General features: G+C 30.3%; 1 protein-coding gene across 3 annotated transcripts; it reads right to left on the reverse strand.

The window, feature by feature from the left end:
* Nucleotides 1–13,337: 13,337 nt before the first annotated feature.
* Nucleotides 13,338–18,082, reverse strand: Stam (signal transducing adaptor molecule). Of its 3 annotated transcripts, none has more exons than XM_018544870.1 (10): nt 18,026–18,082; nt 17,174–17,334; nt 16,721–16,966; nt 16,060–16,135; nt 15,088–15,300; nt 14,880–14,999; nt 14,576–14,764; nt 14,284–14,504; nt 13,972–14,204; nt 13,338–13,574 (listed from the first exon to the last, which is right to left on the reverse strand). In XM_018544870.1, exons 2-10 carry the CDS (start codon nt 17,285–17,287, stop codon nt 13,460–13,462), a joined length of 1,527 nt encoding a protein of 508 aa, XP_018400372.1. In that variant the 5' UTR covers nt 17,288–17,334; nt 18,026–18,082; the 3' UTR covers nt 13,338–13,459. The 3 variants fall into 3 exon arrangements, with proteins under 3 accessions (XP_018400372.1, XP_018400365.1, XP_018400357.1); XM_018544863.1 differs by having other exon boundaries at nt 13,338–13,571; nt 17,871–18,077; XM_018544855.1 differs by having other exon boundaries at nt 17,871–18,077.
* Between the last annotated feature and the right edge of the window lie 141 nt (nt 18,083–18,223).

An 18,223-nucleotide genomic window follows, 5' to 3' on the forward strand; every position in this document is an offset into this window, starting at 1 on the left:
ATTTAATGAAAGAAGATGACAGGCGATAATTGATTGATATAGTAAGTAACGAGTGAGAAAGAGAGAGAGAGAGACTGAGACTTACTCCATCATATATGTAAGACTTTGAGATACTTTGTTAATTTTAATTAAGAGAGTTATACGATTACATTTTTGTGATGTATAGTGTAGGTTTATAAATTTTCAAAAATTATCATTACATAAAGAAAATAATTAACGTGCTATTAAGTAAATTGAAATAGAGTGCATTTGATTGTTTTTTTAGGAAACTTAATTGCATTTGTAAAATCAAAGCTGTTTTTTTTTTGCATTTAGAACAATAAATCTATATTGTTATGATCGCAATTTGCAGATTTTTTCACTTTTAAAAAATTATTAGAATATACGTTTATAAAAAATATACAGTTCTCTGTAATTGTGTAAATTTTATAAATATTCAATTAGAGAAAGAAAGAAAGGATTGTTCGACGATGTATCGATCTAATCGAACTTAAAGCGGTCGAGCAATCGATCAATGTTCACCTACATTTTTTCTATGCGTTTAATGATAGGATAAGTTGAAGTTACAGCTAATAACAGTTGGAGTAAACTCTTTGTTCCCACAATCATACCGGCACGATAGTATTGGTTACGCGATCAGCAATCTATAACTAATTTTTTCACACGTCACGAAAATGTACAATAAATGTTTTAATGACTTCGAATTTATTAATAAATAAGCTTTAAATATAAAACTTTTGTTAAAATTAACTTGAAATAAAACAGAAAAAATCTTATTAATTTTATGCTTTTACTTTAAATTGCAATTTCACAAAAATCTTTTTGTTTTTCTAACATGCTTCGTAATATTATATAAGCCAGACTAAAAATTTTCAAAATTTGTTATATTTTAAAATATTTTACAGAGCTATTTTGGGACGTCTCATATGATTGAACTGAATTCTTACCGGTTTATTCTAAGGTATTACATCTATTTATTAGAAGTCTTGTGTTAATTAATGCCCGGCCTAGAAAGCGTATTTTGTTCGGACATTCGTCGGAGTGTTTATCGTCGCTATGAATTCAAGCACACATTGCGTCGATAGTCGCAATAGCGGTAGATAAAAAGACTTTCTATTTCTTTGAGTCTCTCTTAATTCAAGTACGACGAATAACCGTGCACGTATTGCTCGTTTCATATGTTAATATAGGGTCTTTTCAAACACAAAAAGACAAAATTCTCTTTCATTAATAAAATAGCAACATTATGATCGTTAAATTTGTTTATTATTAACTGCATTTACATTACATTGATAATGGCAACGTAACAGACATATATAAACGTCGATAAATCAGATACGAATTTGTATCATGAAAGTTGACACACATAATTTTCTTTATATATCCTCCATATGAAGAGCATGTAAAGAAAATTATGTCAACTTTCATGATACAAATTCAATATCAATTCTTATTGGACCGCTAAATTTCAAGTCAAATGAGACAATGTCACAGCGGTCTAAGCTGAATCACGGGTACTTCTAAATAATTGCGTGAATTCATATACTACGTATGTAATTCTTCGATTGCGCGTCGAAATTTTTTCAGGCTTAAAACGCAACACTAATAAACTACCGTAGTAATATCACGAATTAAACTAACTGATAATTTAACGATTATTTATGCTGTTTATGCATCTTGTATCGATCTTAATAATGTCAAACAACCTATTAAAAACTGTAAATAACTAATTTTTTATTGCGAAAAATATTACCTCGGCCTGGAGTCAAACCCGGATCTCTGGCATTCCGTGCGATATTTATTTATAATTTTATACGTTTTACATTTTGTATATATGGTACATACATATAATAATACAAGAAAGATATATGCCCTATTTTTATTGAGTATTTTAGAAATATTAACTATAGTAATTTGCTACAAAATTAAGAATACTCTAAATGTGATCATTTTAAAATACATTAAATCCACACACTAATTAAATTTTTATTAATATATAAGCAAGTTAAAATAAAATATGTAAAATAAATTTGATGTGTTAATATCTTTTAATTCGCCTAAAATGATAAAATTGTTAGTACAAAGTGCGGATAATACTGGTTGAATATTTTTGACTAGTATAGCCCGCGAGCATAAATAATAACACTCTCTTGATCATTCTATTAAACGACATCTACACTGTAAATTGTACGGTAGTCACCAATTGCGCTAAATGCTTTATTATTAAATTATTATCGACATTGTTTCGCGCGCGAGTTGAAAACCTGTTATCCGCTCGTATCGAGTAATTGAAACGCACAATGGAGTAATTAACGTTCTCGACAATTAAGACACCACCCATTCTTTTCACACATCGTATGATATTATCTGCACAGTTTATCGCGTTTACAGTCGGTTTAAGAAAAAAATCGCGTATCACGATTGTTATAAATACCAATTTGTAATTCATTGACATCTCTTCATCTCAAATTTCAGTCGCGAGCGAAGATGATTCCCTGGAGGCGATGACCTTGAAGATGCGCTTCGTCAACTTTCACCAAGTGGTAACATAGACGTGATAGACGAGTAACAGGCTAGTCAATGTCATCTGTGCTGCAACTGGTGGTTAAGGCCCGAGTTCCATTCTCGGAGTTTCCACGGTCCACGTTGGAAAAGTGGAGAAGGTTCCGGTTGTGTCAGACTGACGAAATACAAGTGTCTCTGCGGAGGAAATTTACGTGAACGTACACAAAAAGCACCAGCAATATTAATGAGCGACGTATGCGAAATAAATGTTAATCGATCTTCATGTAAATGAAACAAAAAGTATTGTAATTCATTTACAATATTTATTAATTTCATATAAATTACAATTCCATTTTTTATATACATATAATACATACGTTAATTTATGTTCAATAAAAAATTATTATACACGAACAGTAAAATATAATAATATTGCAATAATAGCACATAGTTTTGTAGATCGTAAAAGAGTGTTAAAGCTGCGCCGTGACCATTAAAATTGTACGAAGGTGTAAAACATATTTGTCGTGTGTAGCCCACAGTATTCTTCAATTTTCAATATTTAATAAATCCTTCAAAGAAAATATTATTATAAAATATTATCACATAATTAATTCTTTATATATAATTCATGACTTTCCCTTTATAATTTTTCCCCACTACGGTTTTAAATAAACTTAATGTCAATGCACAGCGTGATAATTATTATAATCATCATTCCTCAATATTTTTTCCTGTTTCTTTTTATCTATTTTTTTATATATTTGGAATAATCTTAAAAATAAAAATTTCATCTTATGTTGCCTTACTGTGTAACAATTTTATAGCATCATTTTTTACCGAACCAACATGAAAAGACTGAAAAAAAAAATTATGCTTCCATTCTTTTTACTTATACAGTCGAATAACCTCTTGATTCGTGCCATAATAAATGAGGATTCATAAGAGTAGTCTGCATTTACCCATTCACGCACATATATACTATATATATGTGTATTCAACAATCGTGCATCGTCTTCACGCTGATGTAACACTTTTACCTGCAACTCCGGTAACTTCTCGAACACCTGTTAAGTGTGCTCGTAATAGTCGCGATGTCCACTAGCAATGCATGCCTTATAAATACTTAAGATTTCTCTCTGTTATAAAATCAAGTTATTCGAATTCAGATACAGTTGTTCCACTTATGCCCGGGTTCTATGTAGATTAATTTTAATCTCATCATTAGTTCAAGTTACTCTCCATCTCTTTCTAATTCTTATAACTAAAAAAAGAAGAGTTAGTCGAACCGAGATTAAAATTAACTACATTGATAAAACCAGATTTCAATGTGTGTATGTGTGTGTATAGAAAGAATTAGTTCCAGAATAAATGAAAAATGCAAAGTGAACAATAAGTATTTAATAAAGAAAAACATTGTTTTAAAAAAACATGATTTTAAAAATCTGCTGTTTTTTATCACTTTTAATATTCTGCTTTAATGTTATTGTAAATCGCATTACTGAAAAGTCGACAGCTCACGTAAAGATAACACGTCGGTCTCATCGCTTTGCTCGATTTTAGTGCCAAGACATTAAGTACCATGATATCGTTGTGTTTAGTATGTACGGGTTAAACAAGTAATTATATTTTAAAGAATTACTGCTGATATATGTATAAGATAATTTTGTACATCCATTTATTTATAATATATTCTAAAAAGTTGAAGTATTGTATTTAAAAAATAATAATACATTTCATAATTAAAATCTAAGAATAAGAGGAAACAGCACAAAAGTTATAGAATGCATAATATACTAATTGTTAAATCTTTTAATAATTACTACAATAACAACATGATAGGATATAATATCAAAAAATTTATAAAATGTATAAACAGAAAATTAGTGATTAATTAAAAATAAATAAAAAATAGTTAAATTGTGATACTAAACTAATAATTATGAAACTAAATTAATAACAATAATATTAATAATATGTTTTATATAAATAATATTATATAAATTAAATATATAAGAACATTAACTGCACTCTTTTGCAGAAGTTATATTCACCAGTAAATCGGTGTATCGCATGATTCATTAAACTATTTTAGATAAATTACAAATGTTAATGAGGACCATCCTTGGAAAAGAACATAGGAATGTGAAAATATACTTTCTTCTATAGTAGAGAAAATTATGTAAGACGTAGTACAGTCAAAATAACAAATCGTTATCTTAAACGATTGAATGTATCCATTAGCGATGGCGACCTTGGTGTCATCGACAATTTCGATGTTTCATTCAAGGACTTGATTTTGACATATTGATGTTCTTAAATTAATATACCGTCGAACTAAACTATTTAATTGCAAATAAGATAAAATGCCGTTCCGATTACGCAGTTGAAGTTTCGAAAAGTGTAGCATACGAAATGAAACATGTTTTTGTCATATAAAGGTTGCTTAATTTATCATGTGTAAAAACAATAAACACAGAAAAATTATTTTAATAATAGAATTTGTAAATATTAGCATAAAAAATGAGACTAGCAACTACATCAGATATTTTACTTCGATCACGCTTATTGTATTTTCATGTCCCGGAAATTGTGTTTTAAACAGATACAATACACCTTTCTTATGCAAAGAGACATGATATGTATCTTATTGCAGAAAAAAAAGATTTATTGTCATGCCATTTAAAAAAAGATAAACGGATGCAAAGTTTCAAATTACGAGGCAACACGCATCTTCAACCGCTTATCTTAAGTAAGAAACGGACAGGACTGTAAAAATCGCGGATTCGCACGCGATTGAAGAAAAATCTGTTTTTGTCTTTCATTTCGCTAAATGTCGTCCTTCATTTAAATTAAGTACAGTCGGCTTGTGCCAAAATTTCACGATGACAATCTTATTTCTCGAAATTTATGCTTTTTAAAATGCAAGTACGTGCATAAATAGCATTAATTAATTCTATAATGACTAAATTTACGTGTCATAATAAATTCAGTACGACTTATCCACGCAGATGTGATGCACGCTTGGGGCCAACATTTCTACGTAGTCAATTAACGTAATTAACACACGTACATTTGAGCTGTATGTTGTTGATGCAATAAAAATTGCGAATTGCAATTAAGCCGGTCTTTGCTGATTTCTGGATGCTTTTCCCGGCCTGAAACATGCATGTGACAACTTTGCGTAACGCTTTGCGACCGGCCAAACAATGCAACGTGTGATCGTTGCGAAAGATCGTGCGAATGCGTAAAGATGCACAGACGAAGAGTGCGTACGGAAACGGACGATAAGTTCCATATAAGATTTATCGCGCTATTAATGAAAATTTCAGCGATCCATCTGACCTTGACTCCTCCACCAAGTGAAAATAGCAGGCGTGTATCTAATTAAGATCATAATTTTGCATAAAATTTATCCTATTCGCTAATTCCGTCCGATATAAATATCCTACAGTTGAATAGGTAATCAGATTTAAATGCCAATGGTTTTTGAAAGAAGAGAACAAGAAAAAAAAGGTTTCGATCAGATTTCTTCATTCTTAAATGTACATAAAATATAACGTGTAAGTATAAATTGCATTCAATCTCTGATAAGAGTAAGATAAAAAATATTTAATTTTAAAAAATACAAAATTAGCTTTAAAAAGTCTGATAGTTATTTTGCATTCACAGTTTAGGCAACGTAAAAACACTTGAAGATAAAATATTACCGATCAAAAATTTAAAAAAATAAAAAAGTAAAGTATAAATTGATCGAATATATAAATATCGGATTATTATAATTGATAACAGAATTTTGTTTTCAATCATTCTAACAAAACCGGTCGATAATAGTTTCCTTTCGTATTTTACTCCTCAAACGACTTTGTAATGCATGATCGATTCAGGCGAAGATTTTACCGGTAAATTACTAGATTAATCGCATATATAAAATGTATGGGAACAGATTTCCATATGTAGATTCACGTAATGTATAAGCGTCGTGTTTAGATCCGATTGTAACTAACTGTGCGAATATCGAGGAAAATAAATGACGCTATTAAAATAATACATTATAATGTGCTGCATGTCTCCATATTACTTTTTCTTCTTTATCATCGAGAGTTTCAACGCCCGGCAAGATTTTCACAAAGATTCTAGATTTGTTGTAATCCGCTATCAAAGCATTTAATTTATTCTATTGTCAATTTTAGATGGATAAGACAATGAAAATTTTATTCGATAAATCGAAAATAAAAAAAAGCATGTAAAACTTATTTAATTATTAAGAAATCCTTAAGGAAAAAGACGACATTATTTAAATAGAAAAATGCTACGTGAAATGTGATGGTTTATGAAATGAAGATAAAGAAAAATTTATAAATTTTTTTTAAATTCGCAAAATGGATAATTTAATCATTCTTATTAACTAAAGATAGAAAAATTACTTTTTTTATAATAATAATAGATGTGATTTTTTACATATGCTATCGTAAAAACCGTATATGTCACATAAGTATTGTTTTGCACTATTGTGTCAACACAATGCTATAATTATCTTATCTCTACTAATAAAAGCGTAATTGTTTCTCTAAAAATTTCCTTTATAAAATTAAAGATGTTATTATTTGGACCATTAATATTATGCATGTGGTTCCTAAAGTCGTAAATCTAGACAATAAACATTGTCCCGAGACAATGGTGTGAATTATCATGTATATCTCGATAACACAGTTCTGCTAGTGCATTATTACGAAAGCTTACGTTAGGATTCACCGTTTCATTCTTACAAAATTCCGCGCAAATTGCCATCCTGTTGCTCTTCATTAACATGGCATGCAATCGTTGCATAAAAAGAGAGATGACAGATACAAACCGAGATGAATACATTTTATATGTATAATAATTAAGTTTATAATTAATCAAACGACTAATGAAATTTCTACTCAGGTGACAAAATTGTATAACGCAAATATTTATTATATTATATTATTATTACATACATAAACCATGACAATTTGTCTTTGTTTTTGTACGTTACCTTGCTTCTAAATTACATTTTTATTATCTTATTTGCCTTGAAATTTACATATTATCCATTTCAATTTTACGAAAATAAAAATAATTAATTCTCACAGAATTAAGTATTGCAGTCTATTAAATTTATAGCATCTGTATAATTACAATACTTGCAATATATACATTTAATTAAAGGAAAAATATGTTTCGATTATTATGTATATTGAAAAAATAAGAAATGAAGAGAGAGAGAGAGAGAGAGAGAGAGATGGCCAGTACTTACATGGATTTCATTGGAAGAAAGATAATAATCACACAATTTAGAAAGTACGTCTTAAGTAGTAATTGATTATAGTTTGTCCGTAATAATATATTATTTAGTTTTATTCTCTTTAAATGGAATAGATCGATAAGAATATTTTGCTAATCATTTTTTGTCGCTCTTTCTACGGACTTGGCCTCAAAAAACAGTTTTAGCAGCAAATATATGTTATATCAAATAGTAATATTCTATAGTATATATATAGTAGTGCATTATTATTTTTATTTCCTTTCTGTATCGAGATTGAAAATGTTCATATATGCAACGAGGACGAGAGAAGTAATTATTTCCAGAAACCACAGCAAAGAAACTTTGTTGCTTTCTGATATTCCTTCATGAAGTAATGTAAATTAGTGTAAGATTCGTCAGGGATATTGAGATAGGCACATACGTGAGAATTTCTGTGATTGAAGAAAATTACCTCTTTTCATACGCACTCCAACTTTAAATATATAAAAATATCAAAGACGGCTTTTACATCACAATAAAGAAAAATTATAAAAACCACGAAGATTAAATTTTGAGATTATGACTGTTATGAAATGTCAGTAAAACATTTTTTTAAATACAAACATTACGAAGTTAAAAAATTTATTAATTTTTCCAATTATTATATATATACATATATATATATATGTATATACACAAAATAAAAAAGTTATTTGTAAATTATTATACATTGATGTAGATTAGATTATAGTGTTACGAATTTGATGATCTTTCAAACATGCTAATGCAAGCGCCCCGCGCCATCTATTAAATTCGCAGATCATATTCACATGGTTCCTAAGGTCAATCCTTATTCCCTGTTAAATATCAAATATACCTCTAATGAAATGCAACAACCTTTTCCATGCGACGTTTCACTACTGTTTAATCTACAGCTAATCTGATGACCGATAGAGACTTGACCTTTTGAAATGGGCATTTATCTTTGATCACGAAATTTGAGAACTATCACATATATACCCGCAATAATTATTAGCTAATAGCGCTAAAGTTTGTACGCAATTGCTTTATTAAGGTATAGAAAGACCGTTGCATAATGCGGAATATATTGCTTAACAAGGTGAAACTAGAAATAAATTAAAGTTGTTCTTCTTGTACAGATAATACTATCTGGTATTGCATCTTGAAGTGTAACTGAATCATTCACTTTAATAAATCATTTAATAAAGACTGCAGCAAGCTATCATGAAATTATTTATAGAGTAAGTTATTTATAAGATAAATATCAAATTTATTAATGTGTACAAAGAAACAACAGATTAATTTGATACTTTATTGCTGCAGATATTACAATCAAAATAATAATTATGTATATGCTTCTTATCAGTGCTGTGGCGACGGAATTACACGAAAGAAATTCAGTAACGATGACAAACGTGTGTCAAGCGACATTATCAGTTTTCAGATTTATTAATTTCAAAATTCGTGTACATTCAAGTAGCTAAACTATAGTGTTTTGTATTTTGATTGAATGACAGTTTTTCTCGACATTGCGAGAGATATCTCTTTCTTCGTGTTCTAAATAAATAATCATTGTTTAGAATATGAAAAGCGCTATCTTTTAATTGAGAAAATAAATTTTGTTATTATTTAAACCGATTGTTCTGCGAATTCTCTATCTTCCATATACAATCTACATATTTACAATAAATATCCATCGATCATTTTAGGAATGGTTTCAAATGCTTGTTTTAAAAAATCATGTAATTGTATTTCGTAATTCACTAATATAATCAAACGTTTATTTCTTATTAAAAATACTGTAGCAAAGTCATTTAGATGTTTGAAAAAAAATACAAATCTATTTACCCTCGATTATTGACACATATTCACACGAATATCTGACTTGGGATGAGTCGATTCTAGACCTAGAAAAACAATTGCGTTAGCCTTGAGCTACATGCGAGAGCAGTAAAAGTGATAGAACAAAACAACACCTTGATAAAAAAATTATAATTCCAGGTTGATATTTAGAACATTAAGCATAGCGAAGAGATTGGATTGCAGTTTTTTGCTATAAAAGATTAAAAAATTTTAGTCGAAAACATATAGAATATAGATTAGAAGATTTAAAATTTATTTCTAATTCTTGATGAAAATTTCAAGAGAAGGGAAACAGAAATAATAAAATAACCATTTATTACAATTTTTAATATCATATTTATATACTTTGATAATTAAAAATCAAGTTTATAATTAAAATTCTATGAAAGCTTATTACATAATTTTTCTACTTTTTATAGTAACGTGAGAAATTAGAATTTACTTCTTCTGCAAGCTTAATCGATAATGATTAATAGATATATAAGTAAATACTATGTAAAGACATTAATCATTATATATATAGTGATTACTGATAAATGTTAATAATGAATAATTATTAACATTGATAAAAAGATAGAAGAGTAAAAATTTTTTTGTTTTATTGTGCATGACTAGATATTTTATGGCGGCTCGGCTATCATGATTGATAGTCACGAAGTCTTGTCTGCGGCTTGGAAACGAAACCGAGAGATCTAGAATGTTAATGCCAAGGTTGTTCGGTCCATTGTCGATCTAAGAAATGCCATTGCCAAGGAAAGCTACTCATTATTCTAATGATCTTATCAACGGAACAGTTATAAGGAAGTTATGTCGATTCGTTATCGATACATCAGCCGATGTGTGAAATGATATGAGTCATAAATGGCCCATAAAAGAAATGATGTTCAGTGTCAGTGAAAATACAGCAATTATAAGTGAGAAAGCGGCATATGAATAATATCAACAGTCAATATTAATGAAATTACATAAAAATATATCATATAATATAAAAAGATGCAATTGTCCGAACATTGATTATTTATATAGAAAAATCTATATATATATATATATATATATATATATATATAAGGGCGAATAATTAATAATATTAATATTAGAATAATTAAGTATTTACACACACTTATATACTATAGGCGGTTGCATATAAATTTTCTCACGTTTTGGAATAATTCATTAGATGTTAAATACGCTCGCTATTATTCGTTCATCAAGCGTTAAGTAATGCTTATGTTATTCACGCATAAATATTTGTAAAATTGCTTAGGAAATTCTTACACGTAATTGTTCATAAATTAGTTTAAATTTATTTATTACATATATGTATATATACATATATATATATGTAATATAATATCAGAAACTTTTTTGATAATACCACACAATTGCGCAATATAAAATATATATGAACAATGTAACACTTGTATAATAAAATAAAATATAAAGTAAAATAATTATATATATATCAAATAAAATATAAAATAAAATAACTATATATTATAACAAAGTGCAATTTAATTTTTTCAAATACTTCATAAAATCTACATTATATGTATATGAACTAAAGAAGAATTGCACGAGAATAAAACTTACGCTCAAGAACAAAAATTAATTAAAATTTATGTACGCGGATGCATGTTATATAAGAAAAACAAACGATTAATAACGGTACTTGTTTGCAGGATTTTTCAATCATTAATTCATTGTTCCATCAATCGTAAATCTTCCGTTACGGGGAATTATATTATTCCCTGTATATCTACATGTATATCTTCAGGCGTTGTGCGGTGTGCAACCTATTATAAAATTTTAAATAATTCTCGAGTATCATTAACGACTATTAAGAAGCGGTTGTTACTGTAAAGTATCAGAAGGCCAATGCGGCAAAAAACGCGACAAAAAAACGAAAAATTAATAAGCATCTTTTAACGTATATACAATGTATGATAGATTTAGAAGTGAATGAAAAAAATATTGGTTCTTCATTGACTATAGTCTGCAATCGGCGATAATGATATGTATTATTAAATTCACACACACAGTTAAGAATGACATATTGCGAAAAATCCGTGACTCATAAACGTAATGTATTACGTATACATAAATGTATAGAACATATATAACAATTATTATTAGTACTATATTTTTAGTACTGGACGATATTAAAATTGTTCATGATTTTCACATTTTTGAAGTGATAATTGATATTTATCTGTAAAAAAACTGCTACACAATAATGAACACTTCTTATTGTACTTTTAGTATTTTATCAAGGTTGTCAACATAGCTGCAATGTGGGAAAAGTATCGTATTAAGTGGATAAGCATATAAGTGAACATTTTGAAAAATGTATTTTTATAGTATTTACACATAGTATACAGTAGCTTTTGATCGCGAGATTTTTTTCTGTCAGAATTGTATGTATGCAAAAAAAGAATAGAAGCGATAGTTGATTATATAAATAAAGCCACTTTAATGGTAACGTAATATACAGCATAAATAGCGCCTACTCTCCATAAAACGTGTTACTTATCTCGCTTTTAATTTTTATCTCATTTCCGTCTTCATTCGCTTAAATGTACAGTGTATATCGCTGCTACAAAAACCGTCATCGTTCTCTGTCCCTATAAATTATGTCTTAAATCGTAAATTATGCTTTCACTTAGATTTTGAGGCGTAAGCTTTGTCCGCAATACATTGTGTACTTTTTTTCTCTTTCTTATCTTTTACATCAGAAGTTGAACGCTTTGAATGATTATGCCGATATGCACTGTGTTAGAAAATGAAACACGTTAATACATAATTTTCATATCTCGTCAATGACCAAACAGCGTTGGCCATTTCCGTTAATATTCAAGATTTTAAAACGTTTCGTCGTATATGTAAAAAAAATAATACATTTATTTAACAATCGATAAAAAATTTCTCGCAGTCTCGCTATTTTTTCAAGCGGTTAATAGGAATTAAGTCTTATTATACACAATTGGGAGACTAGACATATTGAGACATTTTTCTTGCAAAAGATGTTTCAACCATTGTTTGATAATTAAAAAAATCTTAACAACATTTTGTGATTGCAACACTCCTTTAACAATAATATCACTTCGTTTCCTACTAATCACATTGCAATCCTCGTTTTGTATTTATTTGATCGATGGCAGAGTAGAAAACTATAAAATACTTCTTGAGCTTCTTTTCTTCACAAATTCAAAAATTTCATATTTCGTGTATTTTTACAACATATTGCATATTATTCAAAACATATATGTAATATTAAAAAAAAAATAAAATTACAATTTTTATGACAAATACATATGTGACAAAGTTTATAACTTAAATATAAAACAAACCATGAAGAATTGATCTTTTTTATGTATAGAACTATAATATAAGAAAAATATTTAAAATATGTATAGAAATATGGGATTTTTAACATATTTTTAACAAATAAATTGATATTTAATATTTTCTTCTGATAATGTGAATCGAACAGTAATTAAATAACAGAAATCAAATTACTTGAAGGAATGTATAAATTAAAACTGAACAGTTTGAATCAATAAATATCTAAATTACACTAATATGAACGTGATGTAGGCAACATAAGTCACTTTCTGCTTTGTTTTTCTTAATTGCATTTACATACTTATAAAATAGTAGATCCTAGTCCAAACATAAAATTTTTATTAAAAACCCATTATCTTTGGCTACTTTGGGTATGTTTATTTAAATAATTATAATAAAGTAATATTGTGTACAACTTGAATTAGAGTACAAGATGAGTTTGTAACGCATAGCTTTGCTTTACATCATGTGTTGCCCGTTTGGTGGAGCATATTGCGATTGTTGATTTACAGGTCCTGTAGGTCCAGGCGGACCATATAGCCCGGGTGTTGGGCCGCTTTGAGGTGGATATCTGCTATATAATATATTAAATTGTCACTTTTTGTATAAAAAAGATAAGAAAAACAAATAATATTCATTCAGTAAAACATGCAATTAAAGAATATTATCATATAATAACATAAAAAGATGTATTTTCACATACGCTTGTGTAATAATGTATTGTAATTTAAGTGTAACAAATGTCATGAAACTTAAAAATATTCTTACAATAATTTTGATCATAGCGTGGTTTAAGACGGAGTCTATAATAGAAGTTTTAGCGATTGTAGGGTCTTAAGTCATAGAAAATTGATCGATCATAATCGATTCGTAATTGTTCTACGACTTAAGATCTTACGACCGCTATGACTCTGTTGTAGATCTCACGTAAGATTAACATTACTATAAAAAGAAAAAAACATTAAACATACCCTTGTGGTTGATAAGGTAGGCTATTTTGATCAGGCGGTGGCAAAGATGATCCTTGTGGATGTCCAGGTGGATGTTGGTGGGATCCCGATTGAACATGAAAATGTTGGGGTAAAGTCATGTTTGGCATATTGGTAGGACCCATGTACTCGGTGCTTGGCAAACTCGCGTTATATGGCCCCACCGGACCTGAGGCTGCTCCAGTAGGGAACGGAGGTGGCATACCATTAAACATCTATTGAAGAATGTAGCAATATCAAGATATTCGCGCTATTATTATTATAAGAATCATTACTTAAATTCGAGGTACATACGTGAGTTGGTGGTGGTCCCGGATTGTGGAATGGATAAGGACTTATATGTGGCTGCATTTTAGGCAAAGTGTAACCAGACGGCGTTGGAGGTTCTCTCATCAGAGTGTGATACAAATTAAGAGCGTCAACCAAATCGGAACTTAATTGGGTAAGCTGCGCATGCCGCCTGTCTACTTTTTCCAAAGCCGCGTCAATCAAAGGCCCCATTGCAGTAACTTGATCTGTAAAATGTAATAAATGGAAATAGCGAATATATATAGTATTTTTCTAATTTAATGTTTTTCGCAGTTACCTTCTAAATCGAGCATTTCCTGAGGATCAGAGGTATCACATTGCGGATCAGCTTCGTGAAGCAAATGTAATAATCTATCCATTTTCTTTTCATCTATTTCAACTTCCACCACTTCAGGTTCACGTTTTACCATTTTTACTTCTACTTCTTCTGCGAATTGCACTAATTTCTTGTTACTATGTTCCAATTCTATTGATATAAATATATCATATATTAAAATTCAATCACAAACATATAATAAAAATTTGAGGACATTCAAACTTCAGAGTGCATAAAAAAATTTATTAGAGCATATATATCTTACTTGTAAACTGTTCTGGTTCAACAGACAAATCAGCAGTAACAAAATTGGAAGGAAAGAGCCCTTCACCTCTTTGATTGCTACCTTTCCACCAATTTGGATGAGAATCATCCAAAATGTTAACTAAAAATTTCAAAATAGAAATTAATTTCTGATATTTATCATCATGGATGTCGCTTATGCTTTCATATTATAATCTTCGTGTACATACTTATTTCTCCCGCTAAGAATGTCAGTTCATTATCCTCTGCAGCTTCAAAATCATACAAAGCACGTACTTTCCTGCCTTCTTGAGAGGTGCTTGGGGCTCCAAGCACAGAAGTCATACTAGGATATAAACTAGTATTTTTTTTAGAGGCTGGCGAGCTATGCGATGAAGTGCTTTGAGTATGAGCTTTAGTTTCTTGCAATGAAAGTTGTATGGCTGTAAAATATAATTTTATAATAATAAAATATTAAAAAATATACAATAAAAGTAAACTTAAAACACGTCATTAACCTCCAGATCGCCGGCATGACGCCGACATAATGCATCATGCAATGACTCATATGTATCTTGAACAATGTATAGTTACGGTGACTATGTCGTGCTTTATCATTAAAGCCCTGTATCCATGGTATTAGAACTCGGTTCAAGTTCGTAAGTCCTGTGTCCACGGTGCTAGAACTCGGTCCGAGTTCTTGGATCCAGGAATGTGTAGCCAATCAACATATAGTTTTTATGGAAAAACGGCAAGTTGATTGGTTACACATTCTCGGTCCAAGAATTCGAACCAAATTCTAGCACAGTGGACACAGAGCTTAAAGGCCCAGCTACATCTATCGTCGTATTTATCAACCAAATCTCGTACGATAATATAGTCGAACCAACTTATCAGAAAACTGCTCATATTATATCAATTTGATTATACTGTGCAATAAATTTTTATAATGTATGGATTCTTGACAGTCACAAACTGGTTTGAAAACATGTAGGAACAGTCTTAAAATTTTCAAATTTGTCCTTTATTTTTTTTAAGAAAATATGATCACTATATGTATGTATAGTAGACATATATGTATTATTATAGTATATATGGATTATTATAGGACTTTATGAGAAAACTATCCATGATTTTGGATTTAAAAATTCGAACGATCTAAAGGTTATATATATGTATAATAGAAATAATATTAAGCTTACCTCTTGCAATATCTGATTCTTCTTGCGAGTTTGTTACTACATTAGGATCTCTGCTTAGAGTGCTAGAACGTTTCGGCTAAAAGATATTGCATTTTTAATATGTAAAAAAATTTTTAAATATTGATTTAATAGTGTCATAGGCCTAGTAAGTTAATATATTTGTTGAAGTGCATGCAGTGACTTATGTGATGCAATATAAAAGGAATACATAATATCGATAAGTGACCTTATCTGACTCGTTTAAATGATACAACTTAGTCTGGAGATTTGTATTTCAATATTCAAAATTACATAAATATGGTTACTAAAACTGAGCACGAGTGTAGCATGATGGATAGCGCGCAAGTCTACCATGCTAGCAGACCCGGGTTCGATTCTCGGCAGATCTAAGAAATTTTCATACGCTCGTAGCTCCTCTTTGGTGGTCTGGCAAACCACCAAGAGTATCTATTGCCAAGAAAACCTCTCAAACTACCGTTATAGGAATCGGTTTCAAATTGTAGATTCCAAATGTTTGTGTATAATCTTGCATGAGCGCCATAGACATATGTATGAGAATTACTAAGCCCTGTCCCGACTTTAGAATGTTGTGCCATCGAATAAATAAATATTTACCAGAATAAAGGTACAATAAATAATGCAGCAGGATAGAGGGACTCACCGTATCCGAGACAGAAGAAAAGTCATGGCCTTCACTTCTTAGTTTATTATATAAACTTGGAATCAGATTCAATTGTGGATCTGTTTTAAAATCACCTTCTACCCATTTTTTCAAAAGTGCTTTGGTTTTATCTACTATTTTCGGTTGTGGATGGTTAATAAGCTTTCTCAAATCATTTTCAAAATCTCGGGACGCAATTTCCAAATGGAAAACTTTTCCACAATTACTGGCACAAGCATCTAACAACTAAATCAAAGATAAAAAATTAAAATTTTGATAAAATTTGAGACATTTAGAGGTTTGATTTCATCAATGTAAGATTGACTTTAACTTATTTATCTTTCTCTAATTCTAACAATAAGAATTAGAAAAAGATGAAGAATAAATTAAACCAAAATTAAAGTTAATCTTACATTAGTAGAATCATGCTTCATTGTTAAAAAATATACTAACTGTTATAGCTTGCACGACTACATGAGGGTCCTGACAGTACAATCTTTTAACGATAGAACGTAAACAGTCCTTAGAATTTTGACTGGAAGTGCCGACTTTGTCACAGATATCCATTATTTTTCCCCATTCTTCCGTTACATTGTTCTCGTTAGTTGCCTTTTCTGATCCAATACAATTACATATCATGATTTAGATAGTGATATATCACAAGGTATTCACTGGTATCCATAATCAAGAAAATAACATTTTTTTTTTTATTTAATAAAAAGATTAAAAGATTAAAACATGACTAAGAAGATAATAATGGGTTAACTCGCAGACGTCACAGATAAGAATGCAACAAAGGGCCGGACATTTTCTGAAATTGCGTTGTGCCTCCTAGGTGAGAGATCACGCGGCAAACTGTCATCGGACGTGAAATCACTGCTGTCTCGCGTGTAAAAAAACCGCAAAAGTCGGATTTGGGGAGCGGAGAAACAGCATGAAAGATATGACGATGTGGCCAGAGGAGGTCAAGTGTCAACAACCGCTTAATACGCCCAATACAGAAAACGAGTCGTTCCTCGCGTAGACTCGTGAAGAGTAATCGCAGGCACTCGCGATAACGTGCCCAGCGAGAGGCAGCGTACTCGATTACGATATCTGCCAATGCGCGTATCAGATTAGACGACTGTAAGGAAACGGGGATATTACTCACCGACGTCAGCGTCGAAGGGCGAGGAGGTCTGAAAGAGGCCCATCATCGCGGCTTTCTCGTGGAACAGCCGTGAAAATTATTTTTAATGTCGTCGCGCTCGCACGTCGGCACGCCGTCGCGAAATAACGCTACGCATCCAGCTGATATTTACTCACAAACGTCTGGCCAAGCAACTGACGATACTCCGCTCTGCCGCACTAACGGACATCTTGCCTCTAGATCTGCTCAGAACTTATCGATATATAGATATCGATTTCTATCGATACTTTTCGATATGGAGTGTGTCACAACAGAGAGAAGCCTGAGAGCGGCCATGCCCGGGATTTAGCTGCAACTTAATTTTGAAGCGCCTC

Source organism: Cyphomyrmex costatus, unplaced genomic scaffold (genome assembly GCF_001594065.2).
Source record: "Cyphomyrmex costatus isolate MS0001 unplaced genomic scaffold, Ccosl1.0 scaffold116, whole genome shotgun sequence".
In the NCBI taxonomy this organism is placed as follows: Eukaryota; Metazoa; Arthropoda; class Insecta; order Hymenoptera; family Formicidae; genus Cyphomyrmex; species Cyphomyrmex costatus.

Coding starts and splice junctions, on each gene's coding strand:
- Stam (XM_018544855.1), bottom strand. CDS start 17,916: ATGATGGGCCTCTTTCAGACCTCCTCGCCCTTCGACGCTGACGTCG. Junction 16,967..17,173: donor TAGTCGTGCAAGCTATAACA/GTTAGTATATTT, acceptor TCTTTGATTTAG/TTGTTAGATGCTTGTGCCAG. Junction 14,765..14,879: donor TGAACCAGAACAGTTTACAA/GTAAGATATATA, acceptor TTATATCAATAG/AATTGGAACATAGTAACAAG.